This window comes from Bradysia coprophila, chromosome IV (assembly GCF_014529535.1).
Source record: "Bradysia coprophila strain Holo2 chromosome IV, BU_Bcop_v1, whole genome shotgun sequence".
NCBI lineage: Eukaryota > Metazoa > Arthropoda > Insecta > Diptera > Sciaridae > Bradysia > Bradysia coprophila.
In genome coordinates this window covers 7,231,735-7,250,237 of record NC_050738.1, presented here as the reverse complement: position 1 = coordinate 7,250,237, position 18,503 = coordinate 7,231,735, and the positions used below count along the sequence as shown (strand labels likewise).

Here is an 18,503-nt window from a genome sequence, read left to right as displayed (position 1 = left end):
CTGCTAATTACTTTGTCTCAAAGGTATGTTAACACCAAGGGGAAGCTGTGAAATGCTTTTTCTTTATGAATAATTGAGAGTTCCTAGGGGTGAGCCAGCTGGTAATTAAATCACAGTACACCTATAAAAATTTTGTCCAGCTCAGCTGTAGTCGTTGTACGAATGTACTGTACAAATTCGGGACAAGTACATTATGTTAACGTAGCAGTAATATTTACAGTACAGCTGTATCAATGTACAGTTGGGCGAACATTGGTTGTCTCATCGAAAAATAAAAGTTGTACAGAAAATATTATTCAGAGTTCATTAATTTTCATCTTTAAACTATTTAGTACGTTTATTTACGTCAACTTATTTAAAAAAAAAAAACTGCCGTCCGTGCGATTCGAACTCTGGACCTCCGACACTCCAGTCCACCACCTTACCCATGTCCCAACTCAGTGCTTGTGTCTGGAAGACATTATGGGAAAACTATCTTATAACATCGTACGTCTCCACTGTACTGTCTTGCTGAACATTAATGTTCAGTTGATCAGTATTGTGAAATTGAACTTTAAAAGTTCTCGTATTTTAATACTGTTGTGTGGTAATGTAATTTACTTAAGTCTTCTTCTCCTATTCTATAATTCTAAGAATAAATATTTTGAAAGAAAAAGTTAAGTTTCCGGCAGATGGGCTTTTGTCACATATTATTTAGACACCCAACAGTCTGACAGAAGTTTATTAAAATTAAGGGTAGCAACATAGTCAATTTTACTAATACGTCATTACTGTCTCGCTCAAAAGCGGTTAAAACGCAACTAGTACTACACATGTGTACGTCAAATTTGTTATCCTGAGTTCTTTCGCCGGCTACATTTATGACAAAATTCGTGGAATAGCGTGTGCTCCTTAAGTGCTAACTTTCGAACAGAAGAGAAAGATTGATATTTACGAATGTCAAAAAATAGGTTTATAGTGTAACAAAATCATTTACCAAGTCATTTATTAAAAAAATTTCTTGAGCCTTCATTATTCAAATACGTTATTATTCAAAACTTGAATTTCTGAATTTAGTAGGGGGGCATTTCGTCAAAAAAGTGATTTGCCTTCCTATGGATTTTATAAAAAATGTTTTGATGGGATTATTTTGAGTATTATTAGTAGTCAAAAAAACACTAATTAGAAAAATTCAAGGTCAACAAGGTTTTTTTAACAAACAAAATTTCACCCGCCAATATAAAATCAGCGGTACAATATAAACACTTCATTTCTTCCATTATTTTCAACGGAGATTGTGTATAAAATATAAAATTAATTAAACAACACGACATTTACGTGGAATCATCATCGAAAATTAAACTTTCGCGTACTTTGTTAACGTAGGTACTAGTTTCGAAAAAACGATTCTTCTTCTACATATACGTCGGTTCTTTATTCGTATGTACAAATGCACGCATGAATGAAGAACCGACGTATGGAAGAAGAAGAAGAATCGTCATTAATTGCATCTTGTACTTAAGTTAACAAAGCTCGCGAACGTTCATATTTCGGATTCCACGTAAGTGTCGCGTTATTTAATTAATTTTATATTTTATATACAATCTCTGTTGAAAATCATGGAATGTCGCCGAAGAAACGGATTGTTTATATTGTACCGCCGATTTTATATTGGCGGTCGAAATTTTGTTTGTTAAAAAAACCTTGTTGATCCGCGACCTAAAAAATTTCTAATTAGTGTTTTTTTGACTACTAATAATAATACTCAAAATAATCCCATCAAAACATTTTCGCTAATAATTTAGGATGGCTAGACACCAAATGCCCCTCTACTAATTACAAATAGTTCCTAAATTGTCTCGAAAGTTCGTGCAGTGTTTAGTCTCATTTAACATTATGGAAGTTTTCACGACCACTACATTCAAACTGGCATTCATTCAGCTATAGTGTACATTGTCCATCTGAATGGTACTTTGAATCTGTCACAAATCATGTACTGCTCTGCTGTACAAATTCGGGACAAGTACATTTGTTAACGTAGCAGTATATTTGTTAACGTAACAGAACAGTAGTACATCTTAGCTGTACATAGTAATGTCATTACGTTCAAAATTCAGCAATTACGTACAATATACAGATATGCTGAAAACTAATGTTCAGCTGTGTAGTAAAAAGAACTGCACGGGTACCATACCCAAATATTTTTTTATAGGTGTAGTTTAATCACTGTTATTATGTGATTTTCTAGATGATGCATAAACCATTGCAATTCTTGGCGGGAAAGGTATGTTAACACCAAGGGGAACCTGTGAAATGCTTTTTCTTTATGAATAATTGAGAGTTCCTAGGGGTGAGCCAGCTGGTAATTAAATCACAGTAGTTTAATCACTGTTATTATGTGATTTTCTAGATGATGCATAAACCATTGCAATTCTTGGCGGGAGAGGTGAACTATTTCTATGCAAAATCTTTATTATTGAAATACTCCGTATAGCATTCTTAGAAGATAGTTGCGGCAACGTTTCTGCAACTTTGTTCATGAAGAAATCCCCAATTTTCATCGTCGTTTCAACTAGCAAAACCTTCCAACATAATATAAATCTTTCGGAAAATGACGGGACACGACCTTCTTTACAAACATTTAAATCGAATGAAATTAGTACCTTAATAATGCCCATTTTGTCAGATTGAAAAAAGACGTCGGAACACATATTGACCTGTAATCGAAAATCTGAGGCAAACATACCCGGACGAAGAATAATTGTTCTCAAAACTATATTGGTCGAAAATAAAGGAAGATACAAAAAAAACATAAACTTCCCAAACACATGTAAATGCTATAAGGGCCCAATTAGCGAGCCAATTTCACTATTCGCTACATTTTTTTGTCGACTTTTCTTTAAATTATCAGAACTTATTGGGGCTATATTTGTCGAAGCAATAAATTTTCCTCCAAATATTTATTGCTAAAGAATCACAGCACAGTGGCGCCACAAATTGTATGATATCCTATGTGAGATACGGTTATTCCATTCTACTTTGAGTCCACAAGTATTGCCTGAAATAGTATGTTACATACTATGCGGGAAAATTAGCTTACTCACGAGGGGAAAGTTTGTATCCAGAGCCGAAGGCGAGTGATTAAGAAAATTTTCGCGTAGGTACGTATTAGCCTTTTTGCAACGAGTGACGAAAAATAGAACTTTTCATTGCCTTTATTGCGAGAAACGTTGGATACAACTCGATGATAAATGCTTTCTTAGGCACACGATGTGTATCGTCACACTCAGTCTGCGGCCTCGAGTGACAATCTATCTAGTGCCTAAAAAAGCATTTATCACTCGGTTGTATAAATAACCATTAACATGGGTAACTAAACTAACTATTACAGCTTAGTGACGAAAAGTAAAACGGGATACTCGAAGAATGATTTTTTCACATTTCACAAATTCAATTTTCATTTTTTACTTGCACATTACTTACCAATAGAACTGTAAATTTTACATAAAAAGTGCCATTTTCACCATTTGTTCCATTGCCAAGTAAGGTATTTTACTCAAAAATTTTAGTAAAGTTTTGCCACCGTGAAGTAAAGTTAACGTTTTGAGTAAGAATATTTTAAATCACTCTACCAGGATAAAGTCCATTTGTACCAATTCGATGAAAATATTGGTAAAACGAAATAAGAGTAACGAGCATCACGGGAAGGTGTCTACTATATGAAGCAGGGATTATTTTTGATATTTTTTTTTCATAAAGTCGGAGCATTATAATTTGATCGATTCTACTCATTTAATTCATTTTTAAATAATTGTAGTTTTCGAAGAAATCATTTCGAAAACATTACAGTATAAAAGCTTAGACACGTGCATTTGAACGGATTACCCGCAGGTATACCGCGAGTAAACAGCTCTCATTCGCATGTGTAAGCTTTTATACTGTAATGTTTTCGAAATGATTTCTTGAAAAACTACAATTATTTAAAAATGAATAGAATCGATCAAATTATAATGCTTCGACTTTAGTATCCCAAATTTTTGAGAATATGGGAAAAGTTAGGGAAACGTGGATAAATAGTCCCTGATATGAACACGAACTTTTCGAAATTATTTCTATTAATGTTTGACTACCAGCTCTCCATATAAAATCGGTAAATCCTGTGACACACAAATTAATTTTGTTGTTTTTACTCCACATATGCAAATACGTTCTTATGAAAGGACTAAAAAAAAACGAAAAACGGAAAAAAACTGCAAATTCAATTTTACTAATCGAATATTTGAATTTATTTTCAGGACCAGTGAAATTACAAACAATCTGGATGGAATGGAATAATGTGACTGCCCGATACACATCCACGACTTCTGCCACCCAAACGTACACATCGTCCGGGAATTTTTTTCATTACCTGAAATTCAACACTACATCCACCACTTTCATCGAATCCATCCACGTTACCCGCACCGCTGGCAATCGCAGCTGCCGGTGGTGTGTCCTCCTCTAATATTATTTCCATGATATGCGCTCTTGTCATTTGCAACGGTAACAAAATCATGACCACAATTACGAGAATTAATGGTAAATTCGGTGACTTGTTTGTCGTCATTTTCACGACACTTTTATAACATCTACCGTAAAATGGGGATCGTTTAGTATTTTGTTTTGAGTTAGGGATGCTGCTTGGTGATTTATTGAACTGATACTGCTGGAAAACCGCTTTTGTGGTGTCGCTTTTATTGTAGCTGAAGCCTTTTAACTGATGGAAACGAATGCGACTGTACCAGAAATCAGTTTAATTAAAAACGAAAATGGGAAATTGTTAATGCCAGTGGCTGATGTGTTGGAACAATATTTTGTTTTTCGATTGTCACTGGTCTGAATCGATAAGATTGAATTTGAATAGAGTTTTATTCGGAAAATTGGAATGCCACTAGATTAATTGAATGCCACAGTCATTGTTCGTTAGGGATAAAAGATAAACATTGAAATTTTTACGAATTTGTAGCGAAAACTATTTGATCAAATTGAAGTGCAATCCAATTTGTAGATGTGAATTTTTTGTTGAATAATTAAACAAGAGAATTACTGATATTAATGGCTGAACTATTCATTTTGCCAATATATTTCTGAATATTTTAAAAAAGCAGATAAAAATGAAGATGAATTATTCATGTACATCGAATGTGTTGCATCATCATGTATCTACTATACAAAATTGCTACATTGAATGCATTGCTTCCGAGGCGATAATGTATTTTTAAGTCAGATGGAAATGCTTTCTCAATTAATTTATTCGTACATAAAGTTCCATCTTTGCATCGGGAAAGCATTAAAAAATAAACTTGAGTTCCTCTTGCCACTAAAAGCAAACAATAAAATCAAATTAGATTTTTCTTTTCCTCTCTCGAACCGATGATTCTATTAATCACATCGAATCTGCAAGCAGAATTTTAATGGGTCAATTAAAACCTCTTTTTTGTTTCATCGCATCTAATATACATCGACCATTATCGTACTGGGAGGCTATTTAATTTATTTTCCATATTTCCTCAGCTATACTCCTAAAACGGTCCCTTGTGCGTCATTACATAACCACTTGATTGCGTTATTCTACAAGGGCTTCACTTTTTCATGTAACAGAAAAAAAAATTGTTGTTTTCCGTGTTCTAGCATGATGATGATGATATAATTTGTAACTGAACTTCTATTCTAGCTACGGAGTTTTATTTTTTGCGATATAATGAGCATTTGATGTACACATCGTGTATGAAACATGATTTTAATTACTCGACACCGAGGGATTGATGGTGAAGTTCGCAAATAATTTTAATGACTTTGATGACAAAATTTTGAGTGACATGATTTCCCGTTTTTGGCTGTTGAGTGAGTTTATATTTGGTAGAAAGCTAGACTATCACAACGTCGCGTCAGGGATTTTAAATTAAAACTAAATTTGTTACATAACTATGGGGGATATGGAGCTACCAATTAAAAAAAGTCTAATTAAGTTCTCAAAGTGAGAAACAAACTGTTGAATTTTCAGTTTCGATCTCTTGAGAGTTTAAACGAGTGAAGCATTACACGTACAAAAAACTCACGAATATACCACAAACGAGGTGGGCTAAGCAATTTTTTTAGCGACGCTAGCGCTAAAATCTAAAAATATTAGCGACACTAGTAGTTACCGAGGCGTTTTATAAATTAGAGCGGTACTACTTCGCACACAAAAAATAAGAATTTTCGTTTCTTCTTCGTTTCTCTCCTCTCCGTTTCAATGTTATTTCAAATAGCAACAGAGAGTAAATAGTGAAACGAAAATGCTTAAGAGCAATGGACCCTTTGCAAATTTGTAACCTACATTTAGGCGGAAAAATATTCGTTTTTTGACGATTTCTCTGAACCAAAATCTATTTTTTTTAAAGTAAAACCATTAAAGCAAGCAAAAATTTGTTACTTTTGAAGCAAAATTTGGTTTGTCCACTTGGAGAAATCTTTGCAGATTGGGTAAATTTATGTAATATTCACAGGTTTTTTCAAGTGCGTTAAGCTATGACCGATATGACTCACAATCCAATTGTCCCATTAAAAGTAACACATTTTTGTGTGCTTTAGGTCTTACTTAAAAACAAGATTTTGGTTCAGAGAAATCGTAAAAAAACGAATATTTCAGCCTAAATATAGGCTAAAATTTTGAAAAGTTTTTTTTATAAATATTGGGAATTAAGAGGCATCGATACTTAGCTAAAATTGTAGCCTACATTTGTGTGCTTCATATTTCATTTTTAATGATATATTTTAATCAGAATCCTTTTTGAAAAATGTACGACCGCAATTCCGACCATGAATGTGTTAGCTTTAAATCAAAATTAGTTTTGGTTGTAGTCGTTTGACCAGCTCTGAGAAAAGTGAGCAGTTTAACGAAATTTTAATGAACTGCTCATTGTTCTCAGAGCTAGTCAAACTGCTACAACCAAATCTATTTTCTGTTGAAAGCTAACACATTTGAAAAAGGATTCTGGTGGAAAGATATCATCAAAAGTAAACTAAAATCCAGTATTTAAAAATCGCCCAAATGTATGTTTTTCAGCAAAGTGCCGGTGCCTCTTAAATATGAGTCATAGGTTATCAGAAGGGAAAGCTGAGTGTGTTAAGACAGTGCGCAGAGCTTTCTATTTTTACTCATTTACAAAGAGCTGTCAAGAGAATGTAAAATTGCTGAAAAAGCTCAAATATTTCTTAAAACTTGAAATCTTAAAATCGTTCACAATCGCCACTCCGACGTTCATGTTACCTTGTTTCGAGCAATTTATTCTTGACACATGCTGTTTGCCGAATTAATTCATGGAACATACGCACGTTGCTTTAATATGTGACATACTAATGTGGGTTTTTATCGTTTTTATTCTCGGTTCATCGAGTCGTTCATTCAAAATTTATGGCGCGCTTATTCAAAAGTTGTCATTGGCAACAATCTGTCAAAAAACAAACTCGTTCATGCCGAAACAGAAATTTCCGAGTTCGTTCAAAATGTCACGATATAGTAAACCTAATCAGAAGCGTTTCATTTTTGAAACGTCAAATAAGGGGCCTAACACACTGTATGAAAATGAACTCAAATTAACACTGACATAAATTGATTTAATTTTACTTCGCCCCTGCCAATACCCTCTTTGATAACCTAACTAGATTCATTAAGCTGGTAAAAATGCAACGTAGCCATTGCATTACAGATGTAAAATTAGAAATTAGTGAACAGTGTATGATTTTACGAACAAAGAAATACGGTGGTATTTGACAGTGTGAAACCAAAGTTTGTTTGCTAGAAAGAGCATTGCTCCGCCTGTATTTACTATGTCGTTAAAATGTGCTTCATATCACCGTGGGCTCAATCAATCCTCTCTCTAGCAAACATACTTCGATTTAACGCTGTCAATGTACCACCGTATTTCTTTATTCGTAAAATCATGCACTGTTCACTAATTTCTAATTTTACATCTGAAATGCAAAGAATACATTGCATTTTCCACCTAAATAAATCTAGTTAGGTTGCCAGAGAGGGTATTGGCTCAATTTTAACTATTTTTTGGTAAAATAAAATTTTTAGGCTGCAGGTGTCTCAAATCAATTTACTAAAATAAAATAAAATTGCAACCGACTCAGATGACTTTTTATTTCGGGACAAAAAAAATTATCGATTACTAGCAACTACTAACGCCGCTAACCCAACCTTGACCACAAATAAAATCGTCGGTGAATGGTTCATTTTATCTCCAGTGTATATTAATTAACATGTCATTAAGAATGGATGACCGTGGTCTGTGGTTCAGGAGAGGTGGAGAAAAGCAAGTTGATTGGGACAGCATAAATTCGGACTAAATTCAACATTTCATTTCAATGACCTTGGGTAATTATCAAAGAATAGCGAGAACAGTGCGTTTCAAAATCCTCAGCTGTAAGTGCCACATTCGAATTAAAGGGCTCACTTATATCGTGAACATTAAAATCGCCCTTACCTATTGTACTCACACTAACATAAACATGCTGAAGTGGATAAAGTTGTGGTGATCTTAAAACAACTGCTAGATGCCCTTCAATCGATGTTTATAAATAGTCTCCAACAAATCATGCGTGAAAATATTCTAATCGATATGTTTTTCACAATGAACTCGAAAGAATACCATCATACACAAGTACTTTCAAGTTGAACGCTGTTCATTTGAACGAGACATTAATTCCTTTTTTCCATACGTTTCATGAACAATCAACTAGTTTTTCCTACTTTGGATTAACGTTGCCACATATAAAGCAGTGTTGTGTGAAGTTTGACCTTCATTATAATTACGGTGGTGGATATGGATGGCCAACCCATAGTTATATACACACATCAACACAATATGTGTACAATTTCTGTAATAATTCTCGTTTCCGCAAGCCGTCAAGATATCGAAATTTCATTTTTGTAAGTCCCTTACATAACCTAATAGAGAAATATATCGACTGCGTGATAATGAAAGTTCTTTTATGTGAGGGAAAAACAGACGGGGCAAAATTATATTTTATGGCAGTTAAGTGTCTAGGTTCCATAATGGTTATAATGAAGTAGATTTCAGATTGTATCGATGATATGAAATATTGGATGCGATAAAGATGTTTTAATGAGTTTGGATTGAGAAACGAGAATTTCGTGATTTTTCTCGTTTTTCCGCTTTCATTTTCTCTTCTCCAGTTGAATTAAGTGATTTTTGTATCGTTTTCTTGGTGCGGCGGTACACCCTTCAGCCTTCAAGCCGCTTCTATTATCTCTCATTTATATGAACTCATGCATATTAACCCATCCTTATCACATGTGTGGTAACAGAATAATAAAACCCTTGAGTAATGATTCGTTGAGCTGGGTAGCAAAGCAATATTGTTCACATGGTGGTGACTATTTTCTTACATCAAAATCTGATCAATTCGGAATATTTTTAGTCTATTTTGGATAAAAAAAAGTCTGAAAGGACGATCGTCCTCAAAGTTTTGATAGTAATTTCTGGTGTTTGGGTTTTTTCAGTCCACATTTTGAACAATTTTTATGCTCGAGTAAGGATTGCTCTCAAATTCGAATATAACAATACATTCGATAACTAAAGCGTCTCTACGATGTATTGACATTGGACACTAAAAACTGTTTTACCCATTCACAGACTCACAGTGTTTCAAAAATCCGAAAAAAACGACCTTGGACCAGTGACGGCGCTGTGACGTGAGGAGTATCGAACTTCTTTGTACCCTATCTTATACTCCCATCTATTCCTTACACAAAAAAAAAATCACGAAAAACGGTTTCCCTGAGATTCTTCTCACGCCGTTTTTTCGGATATTTGAAACACTGTGAGACGCCAACCAGGGCAAATTATTCGGAGTTTTTTCGGGGGTTTTCCAGAATTTTTAGGAATTGTTAGAATCGAATTCTTAAAACTCATCAATTTAATAATTTTTGTGAGTGTTTGAAAATTATTTCTAGAAAATTTATTTTTCTCAAATTTAAGCAGTTCTTAGAATTGAAATTCCGAATAATAACTCCTGGCGGCAATAAACATAATTATCGAATCTTTTACTTCTTTTGATCTAAACCACAATATTTGTCAAGGGAAATAAAATACGTGGGCGATGTAAAACACTACAATTTGCGAAGCAACAACAACTTCCGACTACCTTGAGTTTCGAGGACATCTTCAAAAAAAATGTCTGTTCTATAAAGGGCTGTGAGAGTTTAATAATTTACCAATTAAAATCAAAGAAGAAAGTAATATTTTAAAGTTCAAGAGACTTCTAGATGTAAAATTCCAATGCTAAATAAATTAATTTCGTTCGAACATTCTTTTACAGTAGCAAACACTCTAAAATACCGTCTTTTTCTGAACTCCTTTTTTTAAGTCTACTTTGTTCCAAACATTCTACATCTTCTCTTGAATATACTTTCCCATTTTGGAACTAAATGTTTGTGCAATTCCCAAATTCTGGCCACATGAACTGAATCGGATGTATTCATACATTTAGGTCTAAAATATATACAAGAGAAGATATGGAATGTGTGGAACAAAGTGGACTTGAAAAGGTAAGAGATTCAGAAAAAGACCGTATTTTAGAGTGTTTGTCACTGTACTTTATTTGCTTTAACATTTATTTTGCTATTTAGGACGACATTACAGCCAGATACTATTTCTGTTCGTCGGAGCTACCTTGTAAAGTTAACTGATGAGCCTCTGCAAAGCAGGGACTATTTTGAGAAATCGAATTTCTCAAAATTTCTCAATTATTTCTCAATTATTTCTCAAATAATTTCTCAAAAATTTCTCAAATTTCTCAAAATTCTCAAATTTCTCAAAATTCTCAAAAATATAAAAAATTTCTCAAAAATTTCTCAAAGATTTCTCAAAGAATTTCTCAAGAATTTCTCAAATTTCTCAAAATTTCTCAAAGAATTTCTCAAAAATAGTCCCTGCTGCAAAGTACTGCTTCGTTAAGGGATATTAAAACATCCAAACGAACTTCGAAGTTATTTTTAATAGAGACAAAACATTATTCTAAGCAACAAACTGTTCTACGACATGTCTGTAAAATACACTGCGGCCAACAAACGACCAGGCTCTTTCAAGTTGTTTTTCCACCGCCTACATTTCGGGTAAATTCAATTTTTGCTTAGACTAATGTTTTACGTCGATTAAAAATTATTTGTGAAAAATTCTATCCCTCCATTACTACTGTTTGCAAGTCTATCGGCCAGGGTATACGACATATTTTTATGAATAACTTAAATTCCGTCCATTAATATCTTTGACATTTTCTTTTATTTATTTATTCATTTGAATGTACATGTTATTTACAACATTAATTTAATTTTAAGTTGCTCCGTTTCCATTTGAATTTATTTATTATCTTGTTACTCTACCTTAAGTAGCTAAAACATTTCTGTTATTGAAATTTGATTACCCTTGCGAAGCACAAACAAACAAAAACAAAAAAAAAATAAATTTTGCTTTTAACAGACCGCACTTACCCATCATCCCACTTCTTAATTACTTATCACGGTGTCTGTCGGTTAGCACTATAAAAAATATAAAATTAAATGATGTTAGAAGATTAAATGTTTGTCTAACACTAATCTTCATCATCTCAGAGGTATAATAAGAGAGATAAATAAAATGTGTGCAAGAAACAACGTCTTGGGAATTATTTAATGATGCAAGGAAAGTTACTCCCATAAACCAGTGGTACGTACGAAAAATATGAAATATTGTTTGCCAGAGAAATTCGTCAGTGCCATGCCGCCGCCACTTATTAACTGTTTGAATGTGTGGCAGACTAATAAATTTGAATTAATTTTTTTTCTGGAGCTCAGCATCAGTTTATACTAATTTGTGTCTCGACGCTATGAATTTAGTTTCTTTATTCATGGCCGAGATGGCCTATTCAGTTATGCAAAAATGATACAGTTGTGTACAGTTGTACTACTGTAAGGAATCGTACCATGAATATGTTTCAACGAAACATTGTAAACATTATCCAATTTACGTCCTAATTGTTGAATAAACAAAAAATGTGCAGTGGCAGAACGTGTAATGCATGTGGTACTTAAAACACAATTTGCAGAGACACTTTTTTTCTCCCTCAAAATGTGTATAGTTACTGTTTACTGGAATAACTTTAATTACAGCTTTAAGTCTCGTTCTCGCACACAGAAGTAAAACAATTTCCAGCAGAATGTGGTAGACCGAGAGCCTGTATGTATGTTAGTTCCTCGAAAGGACATGGTTTGAAATGTATGTCAAATTACTTGATAATGGGAAACATTTGTTCCAACGTCTTTCATTTTTGAGTGTTATATGAGGTGTCTAACGAAAATATGCCTAGTGTATATCGTAGCAGTCACATATCATGGAAAATTGGTGTCGAAATGAAGGCATCAACGCAAAATGAAGAATGAAATTTTAAAAATAAATTTTTTGTTGAGAGGTATATTGTGGCAGACAAGTCAGGCTTTTCAACTTTCAACATGTCAGTTAGACTCTGACAGTCAAAGACGACAGAAATTTGAATAAATTTTTTATTTTTATATTTAATTTTGCGTCATTTGGACACCGATGGTGCATACACTCCTTAGGGTCCTCTTATTGCTCAAGAATCAAAGTTGTAGAACGGACGTTTGTTTGTCATGAAATATTAATGGCAAAAATGGTGTGTTTTCTGTCAATTGGCCAAGTGGAAATGGCATTAGAAGTGGAAAAAGTGGATGTATTAGTGCTCACAGAGGTCGCACGTCAGTGAATACACCCGAACAATGATCGTGGTGATGATGATAACATAGATTGCAAACCGTAGGACCGAGGGAATGATACATACATACGCACGGGCTCTCGGTCTATATATTCTCGAACGTAAAGTAGAAAATCGTTTAATTTAAACCTTCTGCATAAGTGTTATACCTTCGTATTTACAAAGCTATTCTGTTAGTTTCGACAACAAAAGAGCATTACGGATGTGAGAACATTTTCTATTTTCAACATATCTCTACGGTTTATCCCTTATCTGAATATCTATTTATTTAAGTCTCGAGATCATCGAATTATTATTCCATTTAACGAAAATGTCCAACTTTAACATCAATTCGTTAATAACATTTTATTAATTTTATCAATAACTCTGTAATAACTAGATTTTGATTTTTCCAACTACAATATTCTATAGAATTTCAAGCTTCCTTTAATGAATTTAATCCTTAAGTCTTTACGTATAAAAGTTTTCTGTTCAAATATTCTTTAAAATTAAATGGTTTTTCCTTTCGGTTTCTAACATTTTTCATTGGCACAAAATATTATCTAAATTTAACAACGTCGCCTGTTGTACGCATTCAATTCGGAACGTTCTCTCTATCACTTTGCTTCAACTCACGATCAATAGGGTGATTTGTAGGACATTACACTTAAAATGCATCATTTGAGAGAATTTCTTCGAGAAAAAAGTGATGCTATTGCGTGGATATGCGCCATTTTCTAGGCTCTGAACACCTTTGAAGGCTCCCAAATTGGGACTTCAGCGGATATTTTCCATATAAATTTTTAGTACACAGAGAACTATGTCGTGGAGGCGCCACTGTCTTCGTTATCAACTCAGAGGTGTCTTAATCTGTTTCTTTAGAACTTTTTTTTTAATAGTTCTACTACTTCAAGTGATGTCACGCCTTGCAAATTAAATCTTTTCTCAATGAAAAGACTCATGAGAGAATCAAAGCGAATGAGCATTCAGCCAAAAAAGCGTAAATTTTTATTCAATTTTAAAATAATAAAATAATCTGGGCATACAGTTCAGCAGCAGTGATCATAACTACCAAACATATTGTCCATCGTTTTGACGTTAACTTTTCTATTGTCATCGCACTTTGTGTATGTCACACAGATGCCACCGAATTACTGTCGTACGCCACCAATAGCGAATCATCTTCGTCACTGCCGCTAGCTGCACTCTTTTCAGCATCGTCTGTCATGTGTACGTCCTCATCATCGTCATCGTCATCACTATTTTCAATGTTAATGGTAATTTCATGATTGCGTCTCATTTCGTCATTTTGACGACGGCCAGTGGAACCTTTAGACGAATCGGATGGGTTGTATCAGAGTTCTATGACTTCTGGACCTTTCCAGCTAACGCCAATGCGTAGAAGATTGTAGAATCGAAGAACGCCCCAAATCGCAATAGACTGGAAAGTAAAATTTAAAAAAAACTTTTTTACTTTTTACGTGCTGCATGTGTCGAAAACCGTACTTTTTATGTTAATAATCCATTACATAAAATCCACACAAAAACTACACTTTTCATCTTTACATCCCTAATTATGTAAAAGACTATTCCAATTCAAAATTCAACACACCCTTTCCTACATCAAATACAGCATTCTGTCAGCTAACCATTTCTACGACAAAGCCAGTTAACAACACTCATAGATTAGCACATAAATGTGGGCACCGTGGATTCGGTTTTGGTTATACGAATTTTAGCATTAGCGAATAGCTGGCGTTTCCGTTCCAACGTCACAGGTATGGGAATGGAAATGAAAAAGCGAAACAACAATTGCGATTATCAGAATCTCAAATTAGAAACACGATTTTATGATATCGTTGAATATCGATTTCAATTTCGATTAGCTAAATTGGATTAGTTTACTCTCTTCAAATTGCAGATATGTACAATAAACAACACCGAGCCAGTCAATGGAAATAGTGTTGACGTTTTACCTATTGTCAAACACTGTTATTGTTAGAGCTGAAAAATCGGTTACAGAAATAACAGTGTCAGAGGTAATTTCAAGAACTTTAATTTTCCTCTAGGAGTTGTAATAACTGAATGAGCGACGAATTTAAAAATTATTCTCAATTTTTGGTAGTTAACATAACCGGTATTGGTTTATTGATAACAACGCCGTACAATGTACTAGGCTCATTCTAATAGACGTTTACGTACGTAATTGGGAATTTCGTATTTACGTAGTTTCGTGATACAAGCGTTGGACGGTACTTCCGGAGATGGACATAAGGAATATTGTGCTCAAGAAACATCCTAACATTCAATATGTTAGGTTTTTACTGACATGGATATCACTAAAATACGTAAATACGAAATTCCCAATTACGTACGTAATTGTTCGTGAGAAAATCTCGGATGATTTTCAGAAAACGGCTAAGTTAAGTATTGTAGACTAAGAATGCGAGAGAGTGTGTATGATACATCTATGATGTTGAAACTTTGACAATGAAGACTAAAAAGTGACTGCGAGTGTGAAAATTGTGGATCTACTAAAATTCGATTTCATTTTCATGGTTTTGGCTTTATTTCATACTTTTTACTGCGATCCCCATTTATTTAATTTGATTCTTTACAAGATAAGACAGGTCTACAGTAAGGAAAGAGTTAGCTCGATGGTTAAGTGTTGGCCACCAAGAAAAACCGGTTTCAAACACCAACCAGTGTGGATAGATTCTGTATAGAATTTTCCTACTCTACTTATTCAAGTCAGCGAGAAGATATTTAGAAGAAAAGTGCGAGTTTGTATTGATTTTTGTACCACGATTCGTCGTCTGAAATAATATCCCCAATCTGTAATTCGATAATCCAGCCATCAAGCATTTATGAAGCTTCCAAATTTATAGCAAATCTAATCGTAGAATTTCACTGCGGAAATATTTTCTATTGTAAGTGAAAATTTCGGGTCTGAACATCCGTTTTGAAGCAAACAGAACCGACAAAGATTGCTGATTATGATATGATAATTATACGGGTTTAACCATGTCCCGAAGCAATTAAAAAAAATTTACAAAATGGAATAATTAAATTTTGTTTACATTTGCTTAGATGCTTTATGCTTATACCAGTCGGTCTTGGTATCAAATTTAAATCTCCAAACAGAACAACCCTTAAGTGTATTGTGCTTTAATTAAAGAACACACAAAAAGGGTCGGTTTATTAATAAATGAAAGGCGTTTTGTTACAGCGTTCGTAAGGTGAATAATGTCATATGTCTTGAAATGGTAAGCCGAGAAGCATTTTCACAGAAAATGTTTTAATTAGAACTTTCTCTGCCCACCTAATCGACATTATGCTTCCATTGTGTTGTTTCTGTGATGAACAAACACTGCACTAAAGATTAGAATAAGTGCTGGTAAATTGTAACACTCTCAGTCTGAGAGATTATACTAATTTGCAATTGCAACATTTTGATGCCGGGAAGGAATGAGCGCAATTGGGATAATTATAATTAGTCATGATGAATTCAAGATTCAACCTGACAATGACGCAACAACTTAGAGAATCTGAGGAAATCAAGTGATACTGGACCAAGATTCTTGGTAAGCTTCTCAGCTCAGATATTGTCTTTCAACATCATCTGCCATTTTTTGCACCATAACGTTTTGCGCGTCGAAGCCGTAAGCGTCATTTGACCGATAACAATTCTTTTGTAAGTGGATAAAAGGACTTGCGTCACACTTCCACTGTAAGTGGTTTTTGGGCGATTTATTAGGCTACGAAAGTTGAGAAGATAGTCTAAGCATATCGCATATCTGCAGTACAGCCTCCACTTTTATAACATTTCTATAGGATTAGATTAGATTAGATTAGATGGGAGGGTGTAAGCCCAGCACCTAAGCCTCAGATGGGCCTGTTGTGCTATTGTACAAGTCTCTTGATCATATGGACTGTGATTTTACATCATATCTCTCCCGACTTAGATTGTTCACAAATCGACCGTGTGTTAACGTCCCATACGTTGTGAATTCTCCAAGCCGTGGGTGGTATGCGAATACCACAACCATCACTAATTGACCTGTACATTTTCCCAAAGATGGCGCTATCAACATTGTCATGTTGTAGCTCTTTCTACTATTGACATTATGTCGATATGGTTTCTTTTATGGAGAAAGCGAATGTTGGGTTTTTTGATATTTCCGACTTTGTTACGGTTACGGCTATTAGTTTTAGGTAATAGCAAGTGTCTAATCACCATAGGCCATGAGTTGCCTCTTCGTATAAATCGCCATGCCACCATGTGACTGAACTCGTTCTGGCGTTGCAGGTTGTAGCGTTTGAATGATTCGTATTTCGTCATATCCCTTGACATCCATACAACGTATCAATCAATAGATCTGTTAAACCTCGCGGTCATTTTGGAGTACAAGATAGTTTCTGTATCTTGGGATTGTACCACAGCAAATTTGTAAAAATTTGCTATGTGGTTTTGGGGTGTCAAATGAGAACCCGAAGCGTTTGTACCTTACCTGCACTAAAATTGACTGCCAGATGCCATACGGCAATGTGTCATTTTCGTACATTAATCGAGCACGTAATTTAGCATTAGCTTCTGGTAGAGTCGATTGTTAATCCGTAAACCGACGCCACGAAGCACATGTTAAATAACAAAGGAAATAACACAATTGTTGATATCGCACAATGAGGCGAGAACGACTTTATTGATCAAAGAGAAAATGACCTACGAGAACAACACTTTGACTTCGTTAATAAAACCTTTAAAATAATTTCACCATTTAAACATTACAGCAAAATAAAAACACCAAAGCCGTAAAAGTTGGCACAGAAATTAGACAAAATCGAAAATGAATTCACACACAGCCACACAAAAGAAACACTTTTAGAGAGCAACGCATAAACACGTCCGTTCTCTGTGACTGCCGTTGTCCAACATTTCTATAGGACGACCGACAGAAAAAGCTCGGAATCCTAAGATATTCTGGATAATGGTAAAACTGACGAACCACAAAAGGTCTATCTGTGAAATTTTTCGTTTTATTTTGAGGATGAAATTAAAAGCTTCAGAGAAAATCAGTGCAACCCTCATTCAAATCGTTCAAACGTTCCATTTAAAATTACTTACATTAATAAAAGCTCGTGCCATGAAAAAGGCAACCTCAGCCTTGCACAGCGCATCGAATTGCTGAAAAGAGAAATTTTCCACATTAATAAACTCCAATGATTGACGTCAAATTACGAATGTGTGTAGGAAGAAATAGGATATACGTAGCGAGTAAACTTTACCCCTTTGCCTCATTTTTATGTGCTCATATAACAGCTAAAGGAAATCGCTTCATTAATATCCAGCTAAAATCTCACATAACATAAATTTCAGTAAACATATGGCGCAGCAACACCGCCGGATGTGTTATTGTTATTGATATGTTGATTGTAACACATTCCCAATAATCATTCTCGTGGATACACACTTTGTTTGAAATCGAAATACATGTCAAAATCAATTGATACTAAATCAATCAAAAAACTTTTTATGCGGCTGTGCTGTGTATGAAGGGACTCTCGAAACTCGAAACAAGGTACATCTGCATATTATACACAGTCGCAAACGATGATTGATTACATTTTGGCTAAGATTAATGATTTCATTCGGTTGATTGAATAGCAAAGCTTAACTTTCGATATATAATGGGCATGAATAAAAGATAAGCGAACGTTTAACGGTT

At 34.4% G+C, this 18,503-nt stretch overlaps 1 protein-coding gene across 1 annotated transcript in view; it reads right to left on the bottom strand.

Annotated features, from left to right (window-relative positions):
• Positions 1 to 11,316: 11,316 nt before the first annotated feature.
• The window catches only part of LOC119086020, a 100,909-nt gene continuing 93,722 nt past the window's right edge, over positions 11,317 to 18,503 (bottom strand). Inside the window, exons 6-7 of the mRNA XM_037196594.1 lie at positions 17,903 to 17,962; positions 11,317 to 14,218 (exon numbers count right to left, since the gene is read on the bottom strand). Of these exons, the coding sequence (XP_037052489.1) occupies positions 14,132 to 14,218; positions 17,903 to 17,962 (147 nt within the window). The 3' untranslated portion in view covers positions 11,317 to 14,131. The remainder of the gene's footprint in view (positions 14,219 to 17,902; positions 17,963 to 18,503) is intronic.